The following is a 20,895-nucleotide window of genomic DNA, read 5'->3' as shown; positions in this document are numbered from 1 at the left end:
TCCTAGATATCTGCTGGGATGACAGTAGAAACAGAAGAGTTTTTTGTAAAATACAAGAACTAGTAAGTATTAAAAAGTTTTTTCATTGGAGATGTTGACTGAAATTGAGTACCATATTCATGTACTTAAGTTCTGTGTTGTTTGAAGATTACTTATAACAAGATTTTGACATCTTTTGAGATTTTTCTTTACAAATTTAATCTTAAAAATGCTAAGAATCCGTGTTACATTGTTAGTAATAATTTTAAAATTATCGGTACTGTGAAACCAGCACTGACCAATAAGATGACGGGCATTATTGCTAAAAGAACAGACTTTTTACAGAAGATATATTTATTAAATTCAGCAGGGGCTACATGCCTGAGGCTAATTTTAATTTTATTAATTTAAATCAGCGCTGTTTTGTGAACCTAGATTAGATTTACAATGTCATATATTTAGGAGAGGTTGATGTAGGAGACGGTCTTACTGTTTTAAAAAGAAAAAAACCTTCTAGCAATAGAAATTATTTTACATCAGAACCAGGAAATAAATAGTGAAGAAGTGAAAGAACTTTTCCCATATTTTCTTGTTTTAAATTTCATACCTGTCTTCCTGTCGCTACTCGGTTCCTGATGTTGAAAATGCAAACACATTTTTAATTTTACATACGTGAGTAATTTCAGTAGGTTCTTGCTAATAAGTGTAATTTGAGACTGGATTCATGTGTTTCTGGAGACAATTTAGCTCTTGTTTTCTGAAAGGGTAAAATCTGTCTTTTCATCCAAGAATGTATAACACACAGCAATAGCTCTTCTTTGTTTCTAGCAAAGCTTAAAAAGTGATGAAAATATATTAAAAAGGGGTTGTGAGGAAGAAATATATGTACTTCTGTCAAACCAGTCTAACTTGGGGAAGGCTCACTTGTGGGTTCAGTGAGATTGTGTAGGCACTGGTGCTCATGCCTTCTCCTTCCTTTGACGCTATTCCTTCGTGCGTCTCTCCCAACCCAATCTGATGCCATGTTGCTCTTTGCCATGGGCTCTGGCGCTCCTCACCAGTCGTTTAATGGGCTCAGCTATAGAGTTCAGCAGTACCCGTGAAGAGATGTTCACGTGAAGTACATGAAAAAGTTAGATCAATATATTAAGTACTTTACGTCTCTGGGTACTTTCTGATAGGAGTGTCAGATTTTAATCTTGATTTATTTAAGCTCACTTTAAATACGCTTGTTTCTCTTCTTAGGACACATGAAAGAAATTTGTGAATTCATAGAACCCAAAACGACTGCCTTACCTAGATGCTGCAAGATGATTATTTGGAGGAATAAATCTTTGATCTTTACAGTCAATTCTGTCTTAAATGATAAAATGTACCTTTTTGAGTGAAATTCAGGTTTATAAAATACATTATTGTAACTGTATATTAAAAATAGACAGTAAGCTTTTGCTTTCACTAATATGTGAATGTTAATCTCTGTAATTTTTAGCTCTTATCTCCACTGTGAGTGGGCCACAGAACAACAGCTTTTAAAGGATAAAAGAATCCAGCAGAAAATAAAACGTTTCAAACTAAGGCAAGCACAAAGAGCTCACTTTTTTGCAGATGTGAGTATGAAATATACAATTAAATAAGCTTTTTTTTCCTCGTAAAGTTGTGATAAATCATTTGCTTTTAAATAGAAGAACTGAATGTTGAGAAGTAAAAATTATCCATCAGGGTTGGGGTTTTGGTTACAGCAGGGGCTTGTTTGTTTAACATTACTTTAAGAGCATAACTTTAAGTCTTCTGGAGTCACTGAACTAACCTGCCTTCCATGGTTTAAAATTGGGATTGTTTGGATAACTACTTAAAAGTGTCAAGGAGGGAAAGATTATGTTAGTATATATGACTTTCTCAAGGCAACACTTCATCCCTAAATGAGTGCCTTTTCAAGTCTAGTGTCACATCCCTGTTGAGTGCCAGTTGCCCCCACCCCAAAAAACAACAAAAAAAAATATTTAAGATGTGTGCAAAAGCCTCAATAGTTTCCAACTGCCAAATTGGAGACCAAGTCTTACCATATGCCAGGTTTTCCTACCTCCACCGATGTTTATTAATCTTGCATTGCAGATGGAAGAAGAACCTTTTAATCCTGACTATGTTGAAGTAGACCGGGTATTAGAAGTATCTCTTTGTGAAGATAAGGACACTGGTGAGGTAAATATATCTTAAAGCAAGTCAGGAAGATACACCTTCATGTAGTGTTTGATAATTGTAGTTTTAGCAGATTGCAGAGTAACGCCTCAATGATTTTAAGCTTCAACAATATTTTTTATGAGACGTGACAGTGTTGTCATTTCCTATGCTAGCCATGTATTTTGAAATAGAAATCAGAGTGCAGTGGCTTATATTTTTATTAGTATTAATACATCGTGGTACACAAAGCTTAGATAGTTACTGACATAAATTTGAGGTTTGTTAATTGCTTTGTGAGTTCCACCAAAAGGCTGATCCCATGTACAGTCCTGTCCCTCTGATAGTGACAAGGGATCACTGCTGAAAAAAGCAGAAGGCGGCAGGACAGCGGTGGTTCCCTCTTCCTCTCCAACTCTGTTCCCAAAGCTTTAGGCAACCACTGATTTGGGAGGTATTTTGAAAGTCACCAGTGGACCTTTCCCTCTGTATTTATCAAAATTTTTTGAATTTAAAGCGCCTCTTCTGGAAGGCTATTACAGAACAAAAATATGAGATGAGATGACAGACTGGCAAAGTTGTTGATCAAGGCTGTTGGAGTAGCTGTGGTGCTTACTCTCTTCTTCTAAATAGCAAAATGAGCAGACTCTTACACAGTGGCTTGTGCATTAGTCTTCCTAAAGCAGGGTTGAGGGTTAATATTACTTTTCATTGTGTGTAGCTGAGTTGTCATTGTTACACTTTTAGAGAAAATGTCATCATCAGTCTTTCCCCCAGCTTAAAAGATGACTTTGTCTAAATAAAATAATTAACTTTGGTTCCATCTTTTGGAACTTTTCCTAAATTTTTATATTGTCGCAGAACAGCAGAACTGTAAAGCTTTTTATTTTGTTGAGAAGACCTCTGTTTTAGGAACTTTCTCAAGCTCTTTGTTTTAGGCTTAGGTTGCTTGATTAGGAGAGTGGAGGAAATGTTAAGGGTAGCACCTCTGTAGTTAACATTTGTAGTTAATTGGTGGCGGTGTCCCCCTGCTCTGTTTCCACAAACATGACGAACATAGTAATTTATCTTTCCTAAGAATGACATGTGGGTTAGTGGGATTGAAAAGTACTCCAGGGGTCTACAAGTGGCAGAGTATGGGAAAATAATCTTTAAAAAAGTATCAGAAATGTGCTTTTGATTTCCAGCTCTCATAAAAGCTAGCGACTCAAATAGTAAGGCATATTAACAATCTGTACGCTAAATTAAAAGCTGATAACATTCAGAATTTTCTTCTGCAGCCTGTTATTTACTATTTAGTAAAATGGTGTTCATTGCCATATGAAGACAGTACGTGGGAGCTGAAAGAAGATGTAGATCAAGCAAAAATAGAAGAATTTGAACAATTGCAAGCTTCCAGGCCTGACTCAAGGAGATTGGTAAAATTATACATAATTTACTTGTCTGTCTTGGCAAATTGGATTTGATTTTCCCAACTTTTAACTTTTGTGTTAAAACATAAAGTGTATTGACATTCTGTGTACAGGATCTGTGAGCCTTGTTACGTAAGAATAATAATATTTGCAGGTAGCCATAGATAAATATTCTTATCTAATCTGTTACTCGGTTAAAAAAAATAAAATCTTTGTTTAGGAAAAAATAACGAAGTGCTATAACTTTCTGAGCTTTTAACTGAGTGATGAGCAGTACATTTAAACTGGCTATCACAAAATCTAAACAGCATTAAGATGAGGAGAAAACAGAATAAAGTATAAACATCCTTTTATAGAGAACAGGGCTAAGTCTTGTGCTTCAACACTGAAGGAAATTGGCAAACAGAATCTGTCAGACAGATTCCATAATTACTTCCTGCTTTTATTTTTCTTCTTGCCATAAAGGGCTGGCTGAAAGGAAGAAAAATACAGGTAATAAGGAAATGTGATTTACCTTAAAATTATCAATCTTCTGTCTCGTAGAGCAGGAGAAAACAAAATAGTTTTCTATTTAAAGTCCTGCCATAGCATTGTCAGAGTAAGACGTGTCCTGTGTGGTGTAGTACAACACTTGTTATTTATTTTACATAACTGAATATGCACAGAGTTTTAATTTTTAGGCTTTGAATTTTATTTTAATGGTGTTTCCATCTACAGATAATGACAGTAGTCACGATTAACGACTTCATATTATATTTAGTTCATTTTTCTGGTATTTATTTAACATCCTGCCATTTTGGCATGTGGGAGGAAGGGCTTTTATAACTCTCTGTTACCGTATTTGGCTTTGAGAGAAAAAGACGATTAAAGCATAGCCGTACAACTGACTGTCGTGGTAGCATCAGCAACAAGTATTTTTCATTCCAGACTCCAGTGTTCGCAGAGCAGGGCTGCTGCAGGGCTTGGGGGGGCAGACAGATGGCTGCGGGTGGGCGAGGGGAGGAAGCCCCAGCGGCTGCGGGGAGTGGGCAGACAGCTACAGCTACCGCTGCACCCAGACCTGGTGTCGCCTGGTGTGACGTGGGCAAGAGAGACAGAGAGAAAATGCTAATCTAAAATTCAGAGCTGCCAGATAAGGCCACATGAGTCTAGAGTGAATGCAAGCTTTTATAAGTACTGAGAAATGTAGTGGGGGAAAGTACTGATCAGAAAAGCTCTTACTAAAAATATTTAGCTTGAAAGTGTGAGTTTGTTCACATTGGGAGGCAGATGCTGCCTGAAGAGAGTGTTCTCTGCTGAAATGCTACCTGGTGTCAGTCTTTGGCTTCGTGATTTCTCTACTAAGTTGCCTGCTAAGCTAATAGCCAGCCTCTTGAGTCTCCGGGCTGGCGAATTAGAGAGAGAGAGAGAGAGTGTGTGTGTATATATGTAACATATATTTTGTGTATATATAAAATATGTATTGTTTCAAGTCTAATATATATTAATTTTATATAATAATTTTTTTATATATGTAAAATATATATAAATACATATTTATTTTTTTTTTTAGAGAAAGAGAGAATATTTTATACATAGCCTCTCAGCTTTCCTGTAGCTTGCTAGGGATGTTAAGATGCAATACCTTGGTACTGTTACAGTCTGTTTTGTCGGGTCCTTTGTATCGTGATCCTGCATGTGCTGATACTGCGTATCATCTGACCCCTTGGTGAAATGATTCAGGGAATTAAACCGCTCACAAGTCTACTTTGTTGTATTCCTGGTGTTGGTTTCCTGAATTGGCTAACGGTGAGATCGAGTCATCAGCAGTGACCAGGGCAAATGCCGAAAGGAAAGGGCAAGGTCACAGTAACTTGGTGTGGATTGCCCAAACTGCTTCAGAATCCAGAGTTACTCAGACTTCGGGGATTTTTCTAGTCCCAAATACCCAGTTGGCTGTGGTTGTAGGACAGCTGTTCTTAGAGCTTCCCAAGTGAAACTTCGTAGGTCCTTGAAGTTTCTCATACAAATACATTAGTGTTTCAAATTACCAGTGCCAAGCTATTTGTATGCTTAGTTTTAGAAATCAAATGCTTGTTATTATTATAATATAGTCTTAAATTAATTTGAAAAGTATTACTTTATATAGACAAATAAATACAAATTTCAGGTTTCTGCAGACTAGTCGTTAATAAGTAATGTTAATAATGATACCTTCCCAGTTTTAAGGTTGAATAATTACATTCTAAATCTAAAGTTGTTATACTCAGGCAATAGTGGGTTAAAACGTCTTGGAAAAATACAGCTTGTACCAACTCACACGTTTGTTAATCTTTCCCTTAAAGGACCGACCACCTCCAAACTCCTGGAAGAAGATAGAGCAGTCCAGGGAATATAAAAATGGCAATCAGCTCAGGGAATATCAACTGGAAGGACTTAACTGGCTCCTATTCAACTGGTACAATAGGTATATGCATGCAATGTCTTTTAATGTAAATTCTAAACCATATGGAGTGAATCACTTAGTGGGGATGAATACAGTTTTAACTAAATTTATCTTTAACTTTTCTGCTTATAGCTAGAAGAGTGTAACTGAAAAAAAAAAAGTCTCTTCCTTTGGCTGTACAAGTATGTTTTTATCAACAAGAGTAACAAAAAACAAATCTTAAAGAGTAAAACTAACATAACTGAAAATAAATTTTTAATGGCTATGAGGAAATAAAAAGTAACCTTCATCGAAGTACAAGCTTTCAGAATTTTTGGAACAACTGGGAAACGCTTGCATCTTTCAAAATGATTTCTAGAATTAGTATGTATTTTTAAAGTTACCTCTCTTCAAAAGTTGCCTGTCCTTTATAGAAATGATATCAGCGAGCATACCCTTTTACCATACAGTTCCATGAGCTGCAAAGAAAAAAAGATTTTGTTTCAATTCTCAGTCAAGCCCAACACAGCTGTGTGAGTATCTGTGCAAAGAGAGGGAAGGGCTGGAATGTGTGGCTGAGGGTGAGCTCTTAGTGGTACTTCATGCAGTATTTGCTTATATGAGTCTGCCCCAGTTGTGCAAAGAGGGGAAATTTGTCTGTGATGCTATAACACACTCCTTTTATGTGAGTGTAGCTGGGATACTTCCCATCTGTGACTGTTATGGAATCTTCATTCATTTCTAGCTTTTTTGTCAAGGTGAGTGTACATGTAGGAAATCTGATTAATTTGAATTCCTTTAATTAGGGCAGTCGTAGTCCCAAAAGGTTACTTTTGGGATATTATTATAGGAGAAATTCATGGAACATTCCATGCTCAGGTTTTGCCCAGTGCTAAACATGGTCGAAAGCTTCATTCTTTCACCATAACCAGGGAACAATTGCAAGCATCTTTTATAGTGCCTCAATTTTGGCTGTTGTTTTAAACTGGTATATTTGAACTTTGGTTTTATAAATTGCCCATTTGAGTAACAGCTTTAGTGTCTGTCCTTTCTTTGACGCTAATAACAAATACATATATTTTACTTTCAGGCGAAATTGCATTTTAGCGGATGAAATGGGTCTCGGCAAAACCATTCAGTCAATTACATTCCTCTATGAAATCCTCCTGGCTGGTATAAGAGGGCCTTTTCTGATCATAGCTCCGCTTTCCACTATAACCAACTGGGAAAGAGAATTTCGCACGTGGACTGACCTTAACGTTGTAGTGTATCATGGAAGTATGATCAGCAGGCAGATGATTCAGCAGTACGAAATGTATTTCAGGGACTCCCAGGTATTGTAATGTCACTTATATGCAGTAACTTACCCAAAACCTCTTTCAGGTAGCTGTAATAAAAAGTACACTTTATGTTATCAGTACATATGTTGTAGTGAAAGTCATTTTACGTCCTATGATGTGTTTTCTGACCTTTTTACATATCGGAATTTTTTAACATATGCTTACTGAGTGAATTTTGTGGAAGTGGTTGCAGCAAGATGCGTGTTGTTTCGGCTTGCTGAGTAATTTGCAATTGAATAGCAGTGACGCTGATACTCGCGTGGAGATTAAAATGTACACAGATGGTTGCAGTTGGGTCCTGAATTTGAAGAGCAGTGAGAACAAAAATGCAGCCGATTAAGCTCTGCGTTACCTTTATATAGCTGTTGATTTCCTTTGCTTTTCCGTCTGAAATACTTCACATTAAATGACATGGAAAAACCTTGAAATCTGACTATTGTAAAAGGGAGGCTTTTGCCTTTTCTGTACATTCTGAATAAATAAACAATTTTTTTAAATTGTCATGGTATTTCTAGAAAATTCATGAAACTGAAAACTTTTTTTTAAGTAGTGCTAAATATTAAACCTTGTTTCTCCAGTGAGTGAATGTGTAATGCCATATTGAAGGCCTTGCATATTCTTTCTGTCAGACCAACGGAGTAGAGTAAGCTCGATTAAAAGTGTTCATTTAGTTCTCAAGTGATTTTTTTTTTTTTTTTTTTTTACTTTATGAGTGCTAAATGTATTACCGTCATATATTTTGATTGATTGACTGTAGGGTTTTTCCTGTCAGTTACTCTGTTCAGATTTTCTCAGGATTAAAAATGTGATATTATCTACATGCACCTTTGAAACCTTTATTAGATGGTTATATCTGTAATTTAAAAGTGGTTAATATTTTACTGTTGGTTAGACAGTATTGGATTTGTGGCTATGGATAATTACTCACCAGTATTAATTACAGAGTTATAGAGATGTAGTAAATGTGTATGGGATGATGAAACAATTTATAATGTAAAATCTGATGTCTGGCTCTTGATAAAATTTCAGCAACAAAATCTTTAAATTGAGTAGATTCGAGGTGATGTAACAAATCCCGTGTGTTGATGAATCTCTAGGGACGTATCGTTCGAGGTACCTACAGATTCCAAGCCATTATCACAACTTTTGAAATGATTCTTGGTGGGTGTCCAGAGTTAAATGCAATTGAATGGCGCTGCGTTATTATTGATGAAGCTCACAGACTGAAGAACAAAAACTGCAAACTGTTGGAAGGACTAAAATTAATGAATCTTGTGAGTAACTGTATTTCCCTTTGGGGGTTTGGTTCTACTTAAGTACAGCAGGGTAATAAATCACAAATTTGTTTTACCTGCCAAAAAAGAGCTTTCAAGCAGTCTTTCTCAGGAGATACCTATTCCTGATACTTCCTTCCAACGTATGTAATTTTGATAGCTGATGCTAGTATGTTTTTGATTAAATAAAATGTGGAAGTTGTAACTGATAGCAGACTATTTCTGATGCTACTGTTCTATAGTTTGTTTTGATTATGATCAGCGATTTCCATTAAAATTTGCTTTATAATGATAAAATAGGTTTTGTGCAGTAATTAATGTTTAAAGGCCTAGAAAGTATTTTAAACAAGTTATTTAACAATAACAGCAAGCAAGGTAGTAGAATTTAAAATAAAATTATTCTCTAGTCCCTTAGTTAAGTTTTTATTTGATATAGTGCAAGGTTTTAAAAAGGGGATACTGCCATGAATCTTGAGGCTTTTGGTGCATTTGGTGCATTACTACAAGATGCACCATGACTAGTTTTGCATAGCTTTTTAGACTTCGTTATTCCTTTGAAACACATCTTGCTACATGTTCTCAGAAGTCGTCTTATTTGCTTTCTGATAAATGCTTAGCATATATTTTCCACACTATAGAGAGAGAGCGCTATACATGTGTGAATATTAGAGGCAAAAGTTGAACTGTTCAATCATTTCTTCATTACAGATGTAGGAAGACAGTATTTAAAGAAAAGCTAGTAGGAAATACTTACTGTTGTTCTTTCATAAATCTGTTTATCTGTATTACCTGTGTACTTAGTGATATGCAAAACTGGTATTTTCAGGTTGTGATGCTCAGACTTAACACACAAATTTTTGCGCACGTGTGCCCGTGGGGTCATGTGAGTTCTGTTCCCTTCTACAGGAGCATAAAGTGCTGTTAACGGGTACCCCACTGCAGAACACAGTAGAAGAATTATTTAGCCTCCTTCATTTTCTCGAACCATTGCGCTTTCCTGCTGAATCTACATTCATGCAAGAATTCGGAGACCTTAAAACAGAGGAACAGGTATCACATGTTGAATAGGTTAATTTTGAGCTTGGGTGTTGTAAGAGTGAGCACCCTCCCTTTCACTCCCCACATATCACCTCTGAGTTCTTTTGTCCTGCAATTTCTCTAAACTCTGCAGGCAGTAGAAGTCAGTTCAGTATGATGTTTTATGTTAAAGAATTATTTTTACTTTTTTGTGTCAGTTTTTTAAATTTGGCAATTAAATAGTGAGACTAATAAAAATTGGAAGTTTTCTGACTTTGTAGGCAGTCTTTGCAGACAAGTGCTAAAAGGATATTCTTTGGTTTTGGAGTATATAAAATTTAGTATGTTTCTTTAGTAATTTGGGGTTAAAAAAAAGGCCATATTCCATGTGAAAATTATTTTATATAAGTCTAGGAGTTCAAAAATCTTTAACTAAACTACAGTATTACTTTTGCATGTTCCCACAAACTGTTGTCTTTCATTTAGGTTCAGAAACTACAAGCTATCCTGAAACCCATGATGCTCAGACGATTAAAGGAAGATGTAGAAAAAAAGCTGGCTCCTAAGGAGGAAACTATAATTGAAGTAGAGCTAACTAATATTCAGAAGAAATACTATCGAGCGATTTTGGAGAAAAATTTTGCTTTCTTATCCAAAGGAGCGGGGCAAGCAAATGTACCCAATCTGGTTAACACTATGATGGAACTCAGAAAGTGTTGTAATCACCCTTACCTCATCAAAGGTAAATACAAAATAAAGACTGATTTATTTATTTTTAACTACTTTTTGTACTTTTATTTAAAATATATAAGAACTTTTGTTGTAATTCTTTGACATTTTCATCAGACTTCTGAAGGATTGGATTAGGTGGAAGCATTTTTTTGACGGATGCAAGGCAAAGTTGTGTATTTGAGGCCTGAAAGGTGAACTTGTTCTTTTTTAGGAATTCACAGAACACTTAGAAACAGTTGTCTCACGGAAATCTTGCATCTTTTTAAAAGCACTATGAAGAAAAACTTCTGGATCTAACTTTTAAAATTAATGCTTCTTGGAAGTGATATTGTCTGTGTCAGTCTTGTTGCTTTTCTCACTTAGTTATAACTAATTTGTATGTTTTTCCTGCTCGCAAGAAAATACACTTCAAGCTTTTAAAGTTTTTGCTATCATTTCAGTCAAAGTGAGACTTCAGAAAAGGTCTCAAAATACTGTTTTTAATACTCATGTCCCATTTAAAATATCACAGAGACACAAGGACTTGTTTTTTAGTTGATTTTTACACAACACTTGAACAAGATCTGTTTTCGTTTTCGCAATTGGGGGGAGGGAGTAGTGGCTAATAGGGGATAGAGTACAAGCACTGATTTTTGGTAATTTAGTCTTGTATGTGTATGGAGATATTTGTGTAGATACACCTATAGATATGGAAATATATTCTTTGGTAGGTGCTGAAGAGAAAATTCTGGGAGAGTTTAAAGAAACGTATAGCCCAAGTGCTCCTGACTTCCATCTGCAAGCAATGATCCAGTCTGCTGGTAAATTGGTTCTTATTGATAAACTTCTTCCAAAAATGAAAGCAGGAGGCCACAAGGTCCTTATCTTCTCTCAGATGGTACGCTGCCTTGATATTTTGGAGGATTACCTTATACATAAAAGGTAAGAGACTGCATATTCTGTCTTCTGTAATACACTGTTCTCAGTGGGTATATCTTTGGATGTTAGTGAAGGATTAATGATTACAGCATGCTGAGGATAGGAACTTAGTTTTTGCTAATCACTGTGTAACTTGCTGTGTTCTGTGATGGCTTACCACTTATTCACCAACAAATGAAACACAAAACTTCAGACAACAGCTAAAGAGATGATGTTGAGTAAACCATGTGTCTTCAGTTTGTTGCTTTTTCTGTTAAACATGCTTGTATGTATGTACTGTTTGTAAGTTGCCTGTCAGAAACCAAGTAAGTTCAAGCTCAACATTGCTCACCCAAACCTCAGAAGCGTTGAATGTGTTCTTTATTTACATTGTGTTGAACTTGGACCAGACAGCGGTAATGCAGCTTCTCACTCCCAACAGAATATAAGTACAAAATGGTAAACAATTGGGGGTTTGGGTTTTATTAACGTAAGGATTAAAACGTGCTTCCTATCTTTCTGAAATTATTACTGCTTTGGATTTTGCAGCGGAACTGACCTGCCAGCCATGAAGTGGCTCCTTAGGTCGGGTTTTGCTGTCGCATATAATAGCACCCTTTGATTATACTGTTGACTCCATGGAAACGACAAGTTTATTTAAGCACGTGACTAATTACTATGCGTAAAGCCTTAGCACATAAAATCTAACCTTAAACTTGGTTACAATCGGTAGTTGCAATATCAACCTGAAAAACTATAAAAAGGCATCGTTCTGGTTGTTTTAATAGTCCATTTGCTGGAGCGTACATACTGCTTTGAAGTGTATAGTTGTCAGTGAACTACATAGTGATATAGAGTTAACGTGTAAAAAAAAAATAAAAATTAGTGAAAATGTCAAGCCTTTCCACAGTGGATACTGGAATGTATATTAAAAATCATTAGTAGATTATATTAATACCTCTTTTTGTGATAATTTTATATAATTTTTATGGTTTTTGTTTCGTAAAGCTATCTAGTTGAGTTGAAAGCTCAATAGTTTATATGTTTTATTTTAAAAAACTAATTTTAGCTTCATAGTAGTACTTATAACCCAGTATGGAAAATATTCTTTTTTTCTATAATGACATAACATCTAGACTAGCGCATCATATCTACAGGTAGAATCTTCTGAAATCCATAGAAGCTGAGACTTGCTCTATGCTACCGTTTGATTAGAAATGCTGGAGTGCACGCATGATTAGACTTAATACTTAACAGAATTCATGACTGTAGGAGAATGGCTGCCTGCCAAAGTGCCTGTGGTCCTGTGGATTATCTGCTGTGCCATTTTATAGCTGATTAGAAGAAAAATGGTTGTGAAGCTTTTTGACTGGTAGATACACATTCAGCATCTTACTCAATTTGCAATGTACAGAAGTCTTTGCTCCCTTTTTAAGCATTTCACTTGATTTCAGAAGTTTCATAGGAGTCTTTGTAATTATCAAAAGTAACAGAAATGTCAGTTTTACTTAAGGCTTTTAAAACCTTAAACTAAAGGTTTTAGTTTAGGAAGCCCTGGATTCATTGGTGCCTTGATAAAGACTGTCAGAGGTGCTGTCGTGTCATTTTTGTTCCATTTCTCTTAATCTTGACAGAATCAATACGCAGTTTGTCCAGTGACATCTCACCAAGTACTGCTTTCTGCTGATTACTTGGTTACCTCAAATGTGTTCAGACGATTTGGTATATAATACAAAAGTATGCTGTCCTGCTTCTGTCACCCTAGGCAGGGAGCCAAAAATAACAGCATGTGAAAAACTTGTAAGTGCCCACATGGGACTCCAGGTTATGGCATGTTTTAATGTGACTAAGTGCCATGGTAATACATGTTTCCTGGTACGTATAATCAGATACTTGCTTTAGTGGATGAAGTTCAGAAGAACTTGTCTTAAAACACTCGATGTTTGGACTTGCTGATGTGCGTTAGTACTACAGAAATGTGATTCTGTCATGATTCCTGCTTATGTTAGCCACTGATGAGAAAAGTTAGTTTGTATTGCTTTTATTTGCTGTAAAGAATAAACATGGAAGCAGTAGACCTGTTCTAATCCCCCTTTAAATTATGGAAAACTTTGTAATGATCTGTGTGTGTGCATCTGTGGCAATTTCCAGATATTTATATGAACGAATTGACGGGCGAGTGCGAGGGAATCTCAGACAAGCTGCCATTGACCGGTTCAGCAAACCAGATTCCGATCGCTTTGTCTTCCTTCTGTGCACCAGAGCTGGTGGTTTGGGCATTAATTTAACTGCAGCAGACACATGTATAATTTTTGATTCTGACTGGAATCCTCAAAATGATCTGCAGGTAACTTCCTTTTAGCATAATAGCGAGGCCTAAGAAGTCAAACCTGGCTGATATAAATTTGGTCACTTTGAATATTGTCTCTGTTCTGAACATGTATAACTTTAAAATGTTCAGGGTTGTTTTTTTTAAGGCATATGTTCAATGTTTTTTGATGTATACTTTCTACTTGGATAGGAGAGGTCATCTGGGTTTGGCTGGGCTCTGACTTTTGCTTTCAAATTGATTACTCTTTAAATGCACAACACAGGTAAACGAAGTCAGTGAGTTCATAAAACTCTTTAAGATTTTGGTGACCTGAAACGGGGGGTTAGATTTTGCATATGCTGACTAACAGTTTATGGCAATAGAGCTGTTCAGCTAAGACATAATATATAGAAAAGGATTAATATGTATTAAGAAACAGTGAATTAATCAAATCTAGGAACTGGATTTCAGCAACTGAATCCATTCTCAAGCCGCAGCTCCTTTACCATTTGTATCTGGAGATCAGATAACTTAGGAACCAGCATGTCTCTATCTAGTGTTCCTGCAGGAGGAACACCATTCACTACCATTCAGCACAGATCATTCATTTAATACACTGCTTTTAGAAAACTGTTCACAACATGGAAATGTCTGATAGCTTATCTTATTGCTGGATAAGTCTAAATTCTTATTGCTGTTGTCCCTTCCTCCAAAAGGCTCAAGCGCGTTGTCACAGGATCGGTCAGAACAAAGCAGTGAAGGTCTACAGGCTGATAACGCGCAACTCTTACGAGAGAGAGATGTTTGACAGAGCAAGTCTGAAACTGGGGCTGGATAAGGCTGTCCTACAGAGTATGAGCGGAAGAGAGAACAGTGTCGGTGGTGTATGTAGACTTATTTCTTTAAATAATTTTCCTTTTGCTTTTGTAATCACGTGGGAACTATTTTAAATGGCAGTTGCTACCTTTTTTTTGTCATTTGCATCTCTGTTTTGTTTTCTGATGTGGGCTAACGATATAGTTGACATAATCTTAAGTGGAGTCAGTAATTCTGATAAATCTTTCACTATTTCTTGCCTCTTAAGGTCCAAGGTAGAGAATTTCAAAGTTAAAACAGGGAGAAAAGTTTGTTTCCCTCTGTTTCCTTGTATCTTCCCATATTAATTTATTGTGTTACTTTAATATGAGTTTTACATCAAGTATTAACACGTCATTTTTCATTTTTTTTAAACTTATTTTCATTACGGTGTTGAGAATAGCCAAAACAAAAAAGATGCATACTTGTAAAAATGTGTACTGTAACCACACGGCAAATCATATCAATGGACAACTAGACTTCTATCTTTGTTTTTAATAATCTAGATTTTAAGTTTATAAATTATAAGGCACAGCTAGGTTGCAGAAACATTGGAAAGGGAAATAAAAAAGGCTTTGGGGGATTTTTTTTCTCAAGTAACACTTATTTTATTTGCTCAGATCCAACAACTCTCCAAAAAAGAAATAGAAGACTTGCTTCGAAGAGGTGCGTATGGTGCCATTATGGATGAAGAGGATGAAGGCTCTAAATTCTGTGAGGAGGACATTGACCAAATTTTGCAGCGTCGTACTAAAACTATCACAATTGAATCAGAAGGAAGGGGCTCCACATTTGCCAAGGTGCGGAAGCAGCAAGTTGTTCTTTGACAATATAGAGCTGTAAATATAATGGAATGTTGTAAAGCTTGTGCTTTTTTTTTGTTTGTTTAAATTATCTTTACCTAATGTGTGTGTATGTTAGGTACGTTTTTTGGGTTCTTACCTGTGCACATAGCAAAATCAGAGTTACGTGTACAGATTGAGTAAATGCCAGATGCAAAGAACGTGCTTGAGCAAAGATGAGTAATAGGCGTGTGCTGCTTTTGAAAAGGCTAGGACTTGTGTGAGATATAATAGACTGCAATAACCGAGAAGATCAAACCACTTTTGTTTATCGATCCATTTGCATTCAGATATATTAAGAGCAGGGGAAAATGTATATAAGACAATAATTAATAAGATTAACAATTGTCAGGCTTATCCTAATGATGCCTATACATAGGATGTAGTTTGAACCTTGAGCTTTTTTGGTAAGAGTTTGAAAAGGAAAATAAGAAAGCTCCTAAAATAGCAGGGGGTGGAGAGTATATATATGTACATGGGGCTGAGAATGTAAGGTCTTAGGAGTAATAGCATAGAATAAAATTGGATGGACACTTTCTAGTTTTTGGTGGGTTAAAAATCCAGTAATATCACAGCAGCAAAAAGCCTATGTTGGAAGATTTGGACTCCTTAATTTCCAAAGTATGTGCAAATATGAATCTGAAATAAATTCAGGTAAATTAAATACATAAATAATTAAAAAAATCAAGCCATATAATTGCGTTTGGAACGTGGGTACTTCACGAATGCAGTTGTGACAATTAAAAAAAAAGGCAAAGCAAAAGGAAAACCTTTAAGAATACAAATGTATATTTATTATTTATAAATATACATTTATTTAGGCTCTCATATCTTGCTGATTGCGGCTTAAATAAGAAGTAGACTTCTAAAGAAGAGATAGGAAACGAATTAGGGAACATCATCACTGTCTTTTTATCAGAAGAGTTAGAAATTTTTATATGTATTTACTCTTTTCCCAAAAGCAGTGTATCAGGGTTTTTTAAATGCCTTCTGAAATTAAGCTTATTCCATGCTCTCAAGCTTTGATTGTTGGTAGTTTAAACACTCCTTTGAAATTTCCCTCAAGCGAGTACTTTTGCATGAGATGAAATCCCCAAATGCTGATAAGCCTCTTCAAAAGATTCTATTTTCTTCCATTGAAGTAATTTAGATTCAGACTTAGAAGCAGAAGAATCTTGCTGCTTAATGTTCTTCTCTCCTGATGGTGCATAAAAGTTCATTAGATTTTTCTGATATATTATGGATCTCGTTTTTAAAAATTAAGGGGGAGGAGAACTTTTGAGTTGCTTGGCGCTGGAAGTAACTTCTGAAAGTCCTTAACAGCTGCTTGGGAGATTTTAATGAAATAAAGTTATGCAGTCTTCACAGCACTGAGGCATTCAAAATCTGCAAACTTTTGATGTATGATGTTGGTAAGATTTAGTTTTATTTATTACAGGCTAGTTTTGTTGCATCTGGAAACAGGACTGATATTTCACTAGATGATCCCAACTTCTGGCAGAAATGGGCCAAAAAAGCAGAAATAGATATAGATGCTATCAGTGGTAGAGTAAGTACTTCTTTTTTTTTCTTTTTTTAATGCACTTGTTTTCAAATATGTGCTTGCTGTTGAATTCTGAAATACGAGCTGTAGGATTTCTGGTGCTTTTTTGATAAATATTTCAACAAATCAGACTTTTTGTGCAGGTTAGTTTGCGCATGGGTAATCAGCCTGCTGATAGCTTTAGTATTTCCTAGCTTCCTGCTTTCCTAAAAGAGTTTAGGGGTCTTCGGTTTTTGTCGAAGACATGGAAATGGTTGATAGTGTGTAATTGTTCCCTCTTTCTCTGTCTGCAAATCCCGGGCTGGAATCTGCAAAATAGCTGACTAAGAATTACAGCAATTTTATAATACTGGAAGTTGTCTCCTATACCTGAAGACATTCCTGTGCGGTCAGTTCTAAAAAGGATTCAGTGCCCGCTTTTACTCACAGAGACTGCAGCGTAGTCTGTCTAAGTGTTCAGCTCAGACGAGGTGTTCAGTATTGTTTGTAACTAATGTACTGCCATCATGGTATGAAACCTGTTTTTTGTTGCCGTAAATATCACAAAATGTTTTACTTTATGGGTATTTACTGTGATGTCTTTACAAAATACCTATTAATGACATTAGATAGAAACCGTTGTTTCTGAACTGAAGCCGTCTACTTCAGAAAAACTTATCAACTGTTTCTCTGATAAGGTTTGTTCGAAATTTTGCAGAACAGCCTGGTTATTGATACCCCAAGAATCAGGAAACAAACACGGCCCTTTAGTGCTACAAAAGATGAGCTGGCCGAGTTGTCTGAGGTGGAGAGCGAAGGTGATGACAAACCAAAACTCCGCAGGCCTTGTGACCGTTCCAATGGATATGGAAGAACAGAGTGCTTTCGGGTGGAAAAAAACTTGCTGGTCTATGGGTATTGTATATGTCCTCCTTCATTCTAGGAAATTTCTAAAAAAATAGTTTTTTTCCATGTGTTAAATTGTATTTGTGAAATAACTTTTAGCTATGTTGGCAATAACCTGGTGTTTATGTATAGGATTTATTTAGAATATGAATTTAGGTGAATTTATCGTGCACCTGGTATAAATCTTTCTGACAATTTACGATTGAATAAACATTAAAGAAGAGATGTGAAAGCCTTTCTTCAAAGGAGATTATGACATTTAACATGGGCACTACAGTAGTGTCTCTGAAAATCATTACAGTAAGTGCTGCAGGCAGGCTCAAAACTGTAAATAAATAAATATATATCTGAAATAAAAGCTTGGTAGGTGACTTGATGTTCATAACTGCAGAACATCTTGCATTTAGATGACATCCAAATAGGAACTGAAAATGTAACCAATTATTTTAAGTATACTTAAATTAGATGTGTTGATTTGGAAGTAAAATCTTAGGTCTTCTCTCTTTTAAATTCTTTTTTAAACAGATGTAGTTTTGTTGCAAATGTTACTTTTGTATTTCCACTCAGTAATTTAAGGCGAAGGAAGAAAGTGGAAAACTAAATATTTTACAGAGAAACTCCCTTTTGTAACAGAAATCTACAGGCTACGCAAGTGGTTTGCTTTGAAATGCTGATTTGTGTTTGGCTTTGGACTAGGTGGGGTCGATGGAGAGAAATTCTGTCACACGGTCGCTTCAAGAGGCAGCTGAATGAACAGGACGTGGAGATAATTTGCCGAGCTCTGTTAGCCTATTGCCTTGTTCACTACAGAGGGGATGAGAAAATAAAAAGTTTTATATGGGATCTCATTACCCCAACAGAGGATGGGCAAACACGAGAGTTACAGAATCACCTTGGTAAGGACTTAGTGTTTCTGCTGATAAATGCCTGTGGTACTGGGATAAAAACAGTTAAAAATCCTCTCTGAATGAGTCCTGCTTGAAATAAATGGAATTTATTCCAGATATGCGGTTCAACTGATGGGAAAGGGAGTGTCATTTCTGCCTTGTTTGGTACTTGATGGCTTACCCAAAAGGATTGGTATACTCTGTGTAAGCTGGCTTTTCATTTCAGTTCATAGGAACCTGTTCTGTTTCATAGTAGGTGACAACATGCTCTCCATGTTCTTGGTTGGTGAAATGTACTCCAGAGATGCTCTAAGAGACAAGAAAGAAAATACTCCCATCCAGAGGCTTTGCTAGTATTTTTTTCTGCACTGCAGGTCACAATAGTGGTCTAGGACACAGGGAACTATAAGTATCACGGGGATCTATACCTACCTGTTGCTGTTACTGTGTTATATTTTAAATTATACAGGCTTATCAGCCCCTGTGCCTAGAGGAAGAAAAGGAAAAAAAGTGAAGACCCAGGCTAGCACTTTTGATATACACAAAGCAGAATGGCTTCGAAAATACAATCCAGAACATCTGTTGCAAGATGAAGGATACAAAAAGCACATAAAACACCATTGCAACAAGTAAGCAGTGGCTGAAGTGTGGATGTCTTTCAGTGTTTATGTAAAGATTTTTCTTTTCTTCTAATTCCTCATTGTGTTAACGATGTTAGCTTGACTGTAATAAATAGGTTGCAGTGTTTTAGGAGGTGAACCAAGTATTTCACATTTGAATTAATTGTGGTGTTATTTTTAAAGAAACTGTATGTTTATGTCTGTACAGAGAAAGAGAGAGAGACGTTGCTAGCATCTTTGGGGGACCTTGTAGCAGCCAAAGGACTAAAGAGTTTGGGAGTGTTCAGCAAAGAAACTGAAAGCACCAAAGTCATTGCCCCTCAATCTTACATGCTGTTTACCTGGCGTGTTTTCTAGGCACCTGAGCTACTAGCTTGTTGAAAGCTCGTTCATAGCCATGAGTGAGCTTGTTTTAGCTAAATCATATTTCTGTAGCAAAACTTGTCATACTCGTGCTTGAAAACTTCATACAGCTGCAGTCAAGAATTGAGATAAAGCATGTATCCCTCCACTGGGGGAGTCATGCACCAAATTCTAAGTGCGAAGGAATTAAAAGATGATGTGAAATGTTCATTGTCAGCCCCAAGGGAATCTTCTAAGTTGGAAAAGAGAAATAGCAGTTTATTCTTAGCGCTATTTTATGAAGCAAGTGAGAAGTGTTCTGCTGGTCCTGGTCTTTGGGGTTTGAAAGAATTTCTGCAATGAAGCAATCTGTAAAAGTGATCGCAATAAAAAGTGTTAGGTGACCTGAGTTGGAGGTTATCTCCTTTTATAACTGAAGGAAGTATGTTTTTGGAAAAAGACTTCAAAGCTTTGTGATATAACAAAAGATAAAACAAACCCACCCACAACTATTGAAAGATTTAGAGTGCTAACGTTTTTTTTTTCCTTTGTGTAGGGTCTTGCTTCGAGTAAGGATGCTGTATTACTTAAAACAAGAAGTCATTGGTAATGAATTCCAAAAGGTGTTTGATGGAATTGATTCCAGGTGAACTAAAGAGGTTTTTTGTTGTTTATTTTAAATGTAAACTATCAAATGAAAATTCAGAAATCTTCCTAGACCTAAATTAGACAGTTAAAACCAAATATTTGTATCCTTAGACTGTGAGAAAAATTTTTTGTTTACTCTTTGTTTACTAAACAGTTTGTATCCAATTGACATGAGGAAGTCCCGATTCCTATTTATGAGTCTAGCTAGATAAAGTAAAATTATTTAAGTGAAATAGACTACAAAAGTGAGTGAAAGATAAAATTCTATACTTTACATTCTAATTGGCAGTGGTTTTCCTGCCTCTTTATGCACACTTTTGGTTATGTGCTGCATGTTCCAGTTTTTTAATGGAAGTGTTGCTTTTTGGAAATTCTTGAACTCACTGCTATAGGAGCTTGTGGCAGATAGAAAGTTTTAATTTGATTCAGAAAGCTGTTATAAACGTTTGTGGGAGAACAGTCCATCTCATGCTATTAAACACAAAAGCAGATAATCCTTGGTTTGCTAAGTTTTGCAAGCACAAACTGCTACAAAATGACAGAGTTTACCGAGAGAGGAATAATACTGTATGCTGGTTCTGCTTTCCTAGTCTTTCACTGTTACTGGTCTCTGTCAAATACAAAATACGAAGCTGTCCGCGTGTTTTGAATTGCTGTTTTTAGGGTCTTACTGAATGCAGAGGTGAAAAGTTGCATGCCTCAGTTTCTTTAGGTTATAGAAATTATTCTGAA

The 20,895-nt window shown here is 36.0% G+C and overlaps 1 protein-coding gene across 6 annotated transcripts in view; it reads left to right on the top strand.

Moving 5' to 3' along the window:
* Positions 1–20,895, top strand: part of CHD9 (chromodomain helicase DNA binding protein 9) — a 94,694-nt gene that overhangs the window by 54,381 nt on the left and 19,418 nt on the right. For all 6 annotated transcript variants that reach the window (XM_054198043.1, XM_054198040.1, XM_054198041.1 and 3 more), the window contains 18 exons: positions 7–62; positions 1,469–1,586; positions 2,092–2,178; positions 3,435–3,572; positions 5,891–6,012; positions 7,061–7,304; positions 8,408–8,584; positions 9,491–9,634; positions 10,088–10,343; positions 11,044–11,254; positions 13,382–13,577; positions 14,258–14,425; positions 15,017–15,196; positions 16,677–16,787; positions 17,479–17,675; positions 18,363–18,562; positions 19,023–19,182; positions 20,072–20,161. In XM_054198043.1, the coding sequence (XP_054054018.1) occupies positions 7–62; positions 1,469–1,586; positions 2,092–2,178; positions 3,435–3,572; positions 5,891–6,012; positions 7,061–7,304; positions 8,408–8,584; positions 9,491–9,634; positions 10,088–10,343; positions 11,044–11,254; positions 13,382–13,577; positions 14,258–14,425; positions 15,017–15,196; positions 16,677–16,787; positions 17,479–17,675; positions 18,363–18,562; positions 19,023–19,182; positions 20,072–20,161 (2,855 nt within the window). The remainder of the gene's footprint in view (positions 1–6; positions 63–1,468; positions 1,587–2,091; positions 2,179–3,434; positions 3,573–5,890; positions 6,013–7,060; positions 7,305–8,407; positions 8,585–9,490; positions 9,635–10,087; positions 10,344–11,043; positions 11,255–13,381; positions 13,578–14,257; positions 14,426–15,016; positions 15,197–16,676; positions 16,788–17,478; positions 17,676–18,362; positions 18,563–19,022; positions 19,183–20,071; positions 20,162–20,895) is intronic.

This window comes from Rissa tridactyla, chromosome 4, assembly GCF_028500815.1.
Source record: "Rissa tridactyla isolate bRisTri1 chromosome 4, bRisTri1.patW.cur.20221130, whole genome shotgun sequence".
Taxonomy (NCBI): Eukaryota; Metazoa; Chordata; class Aves; order Charadriiformes; family Laridae; genus Rissa; species Rissa tridactyla.
Note: the sequence above shows the minus strand (reverse complement) of the source record. Positions and strands in the feature narration are given on the sequence as shown.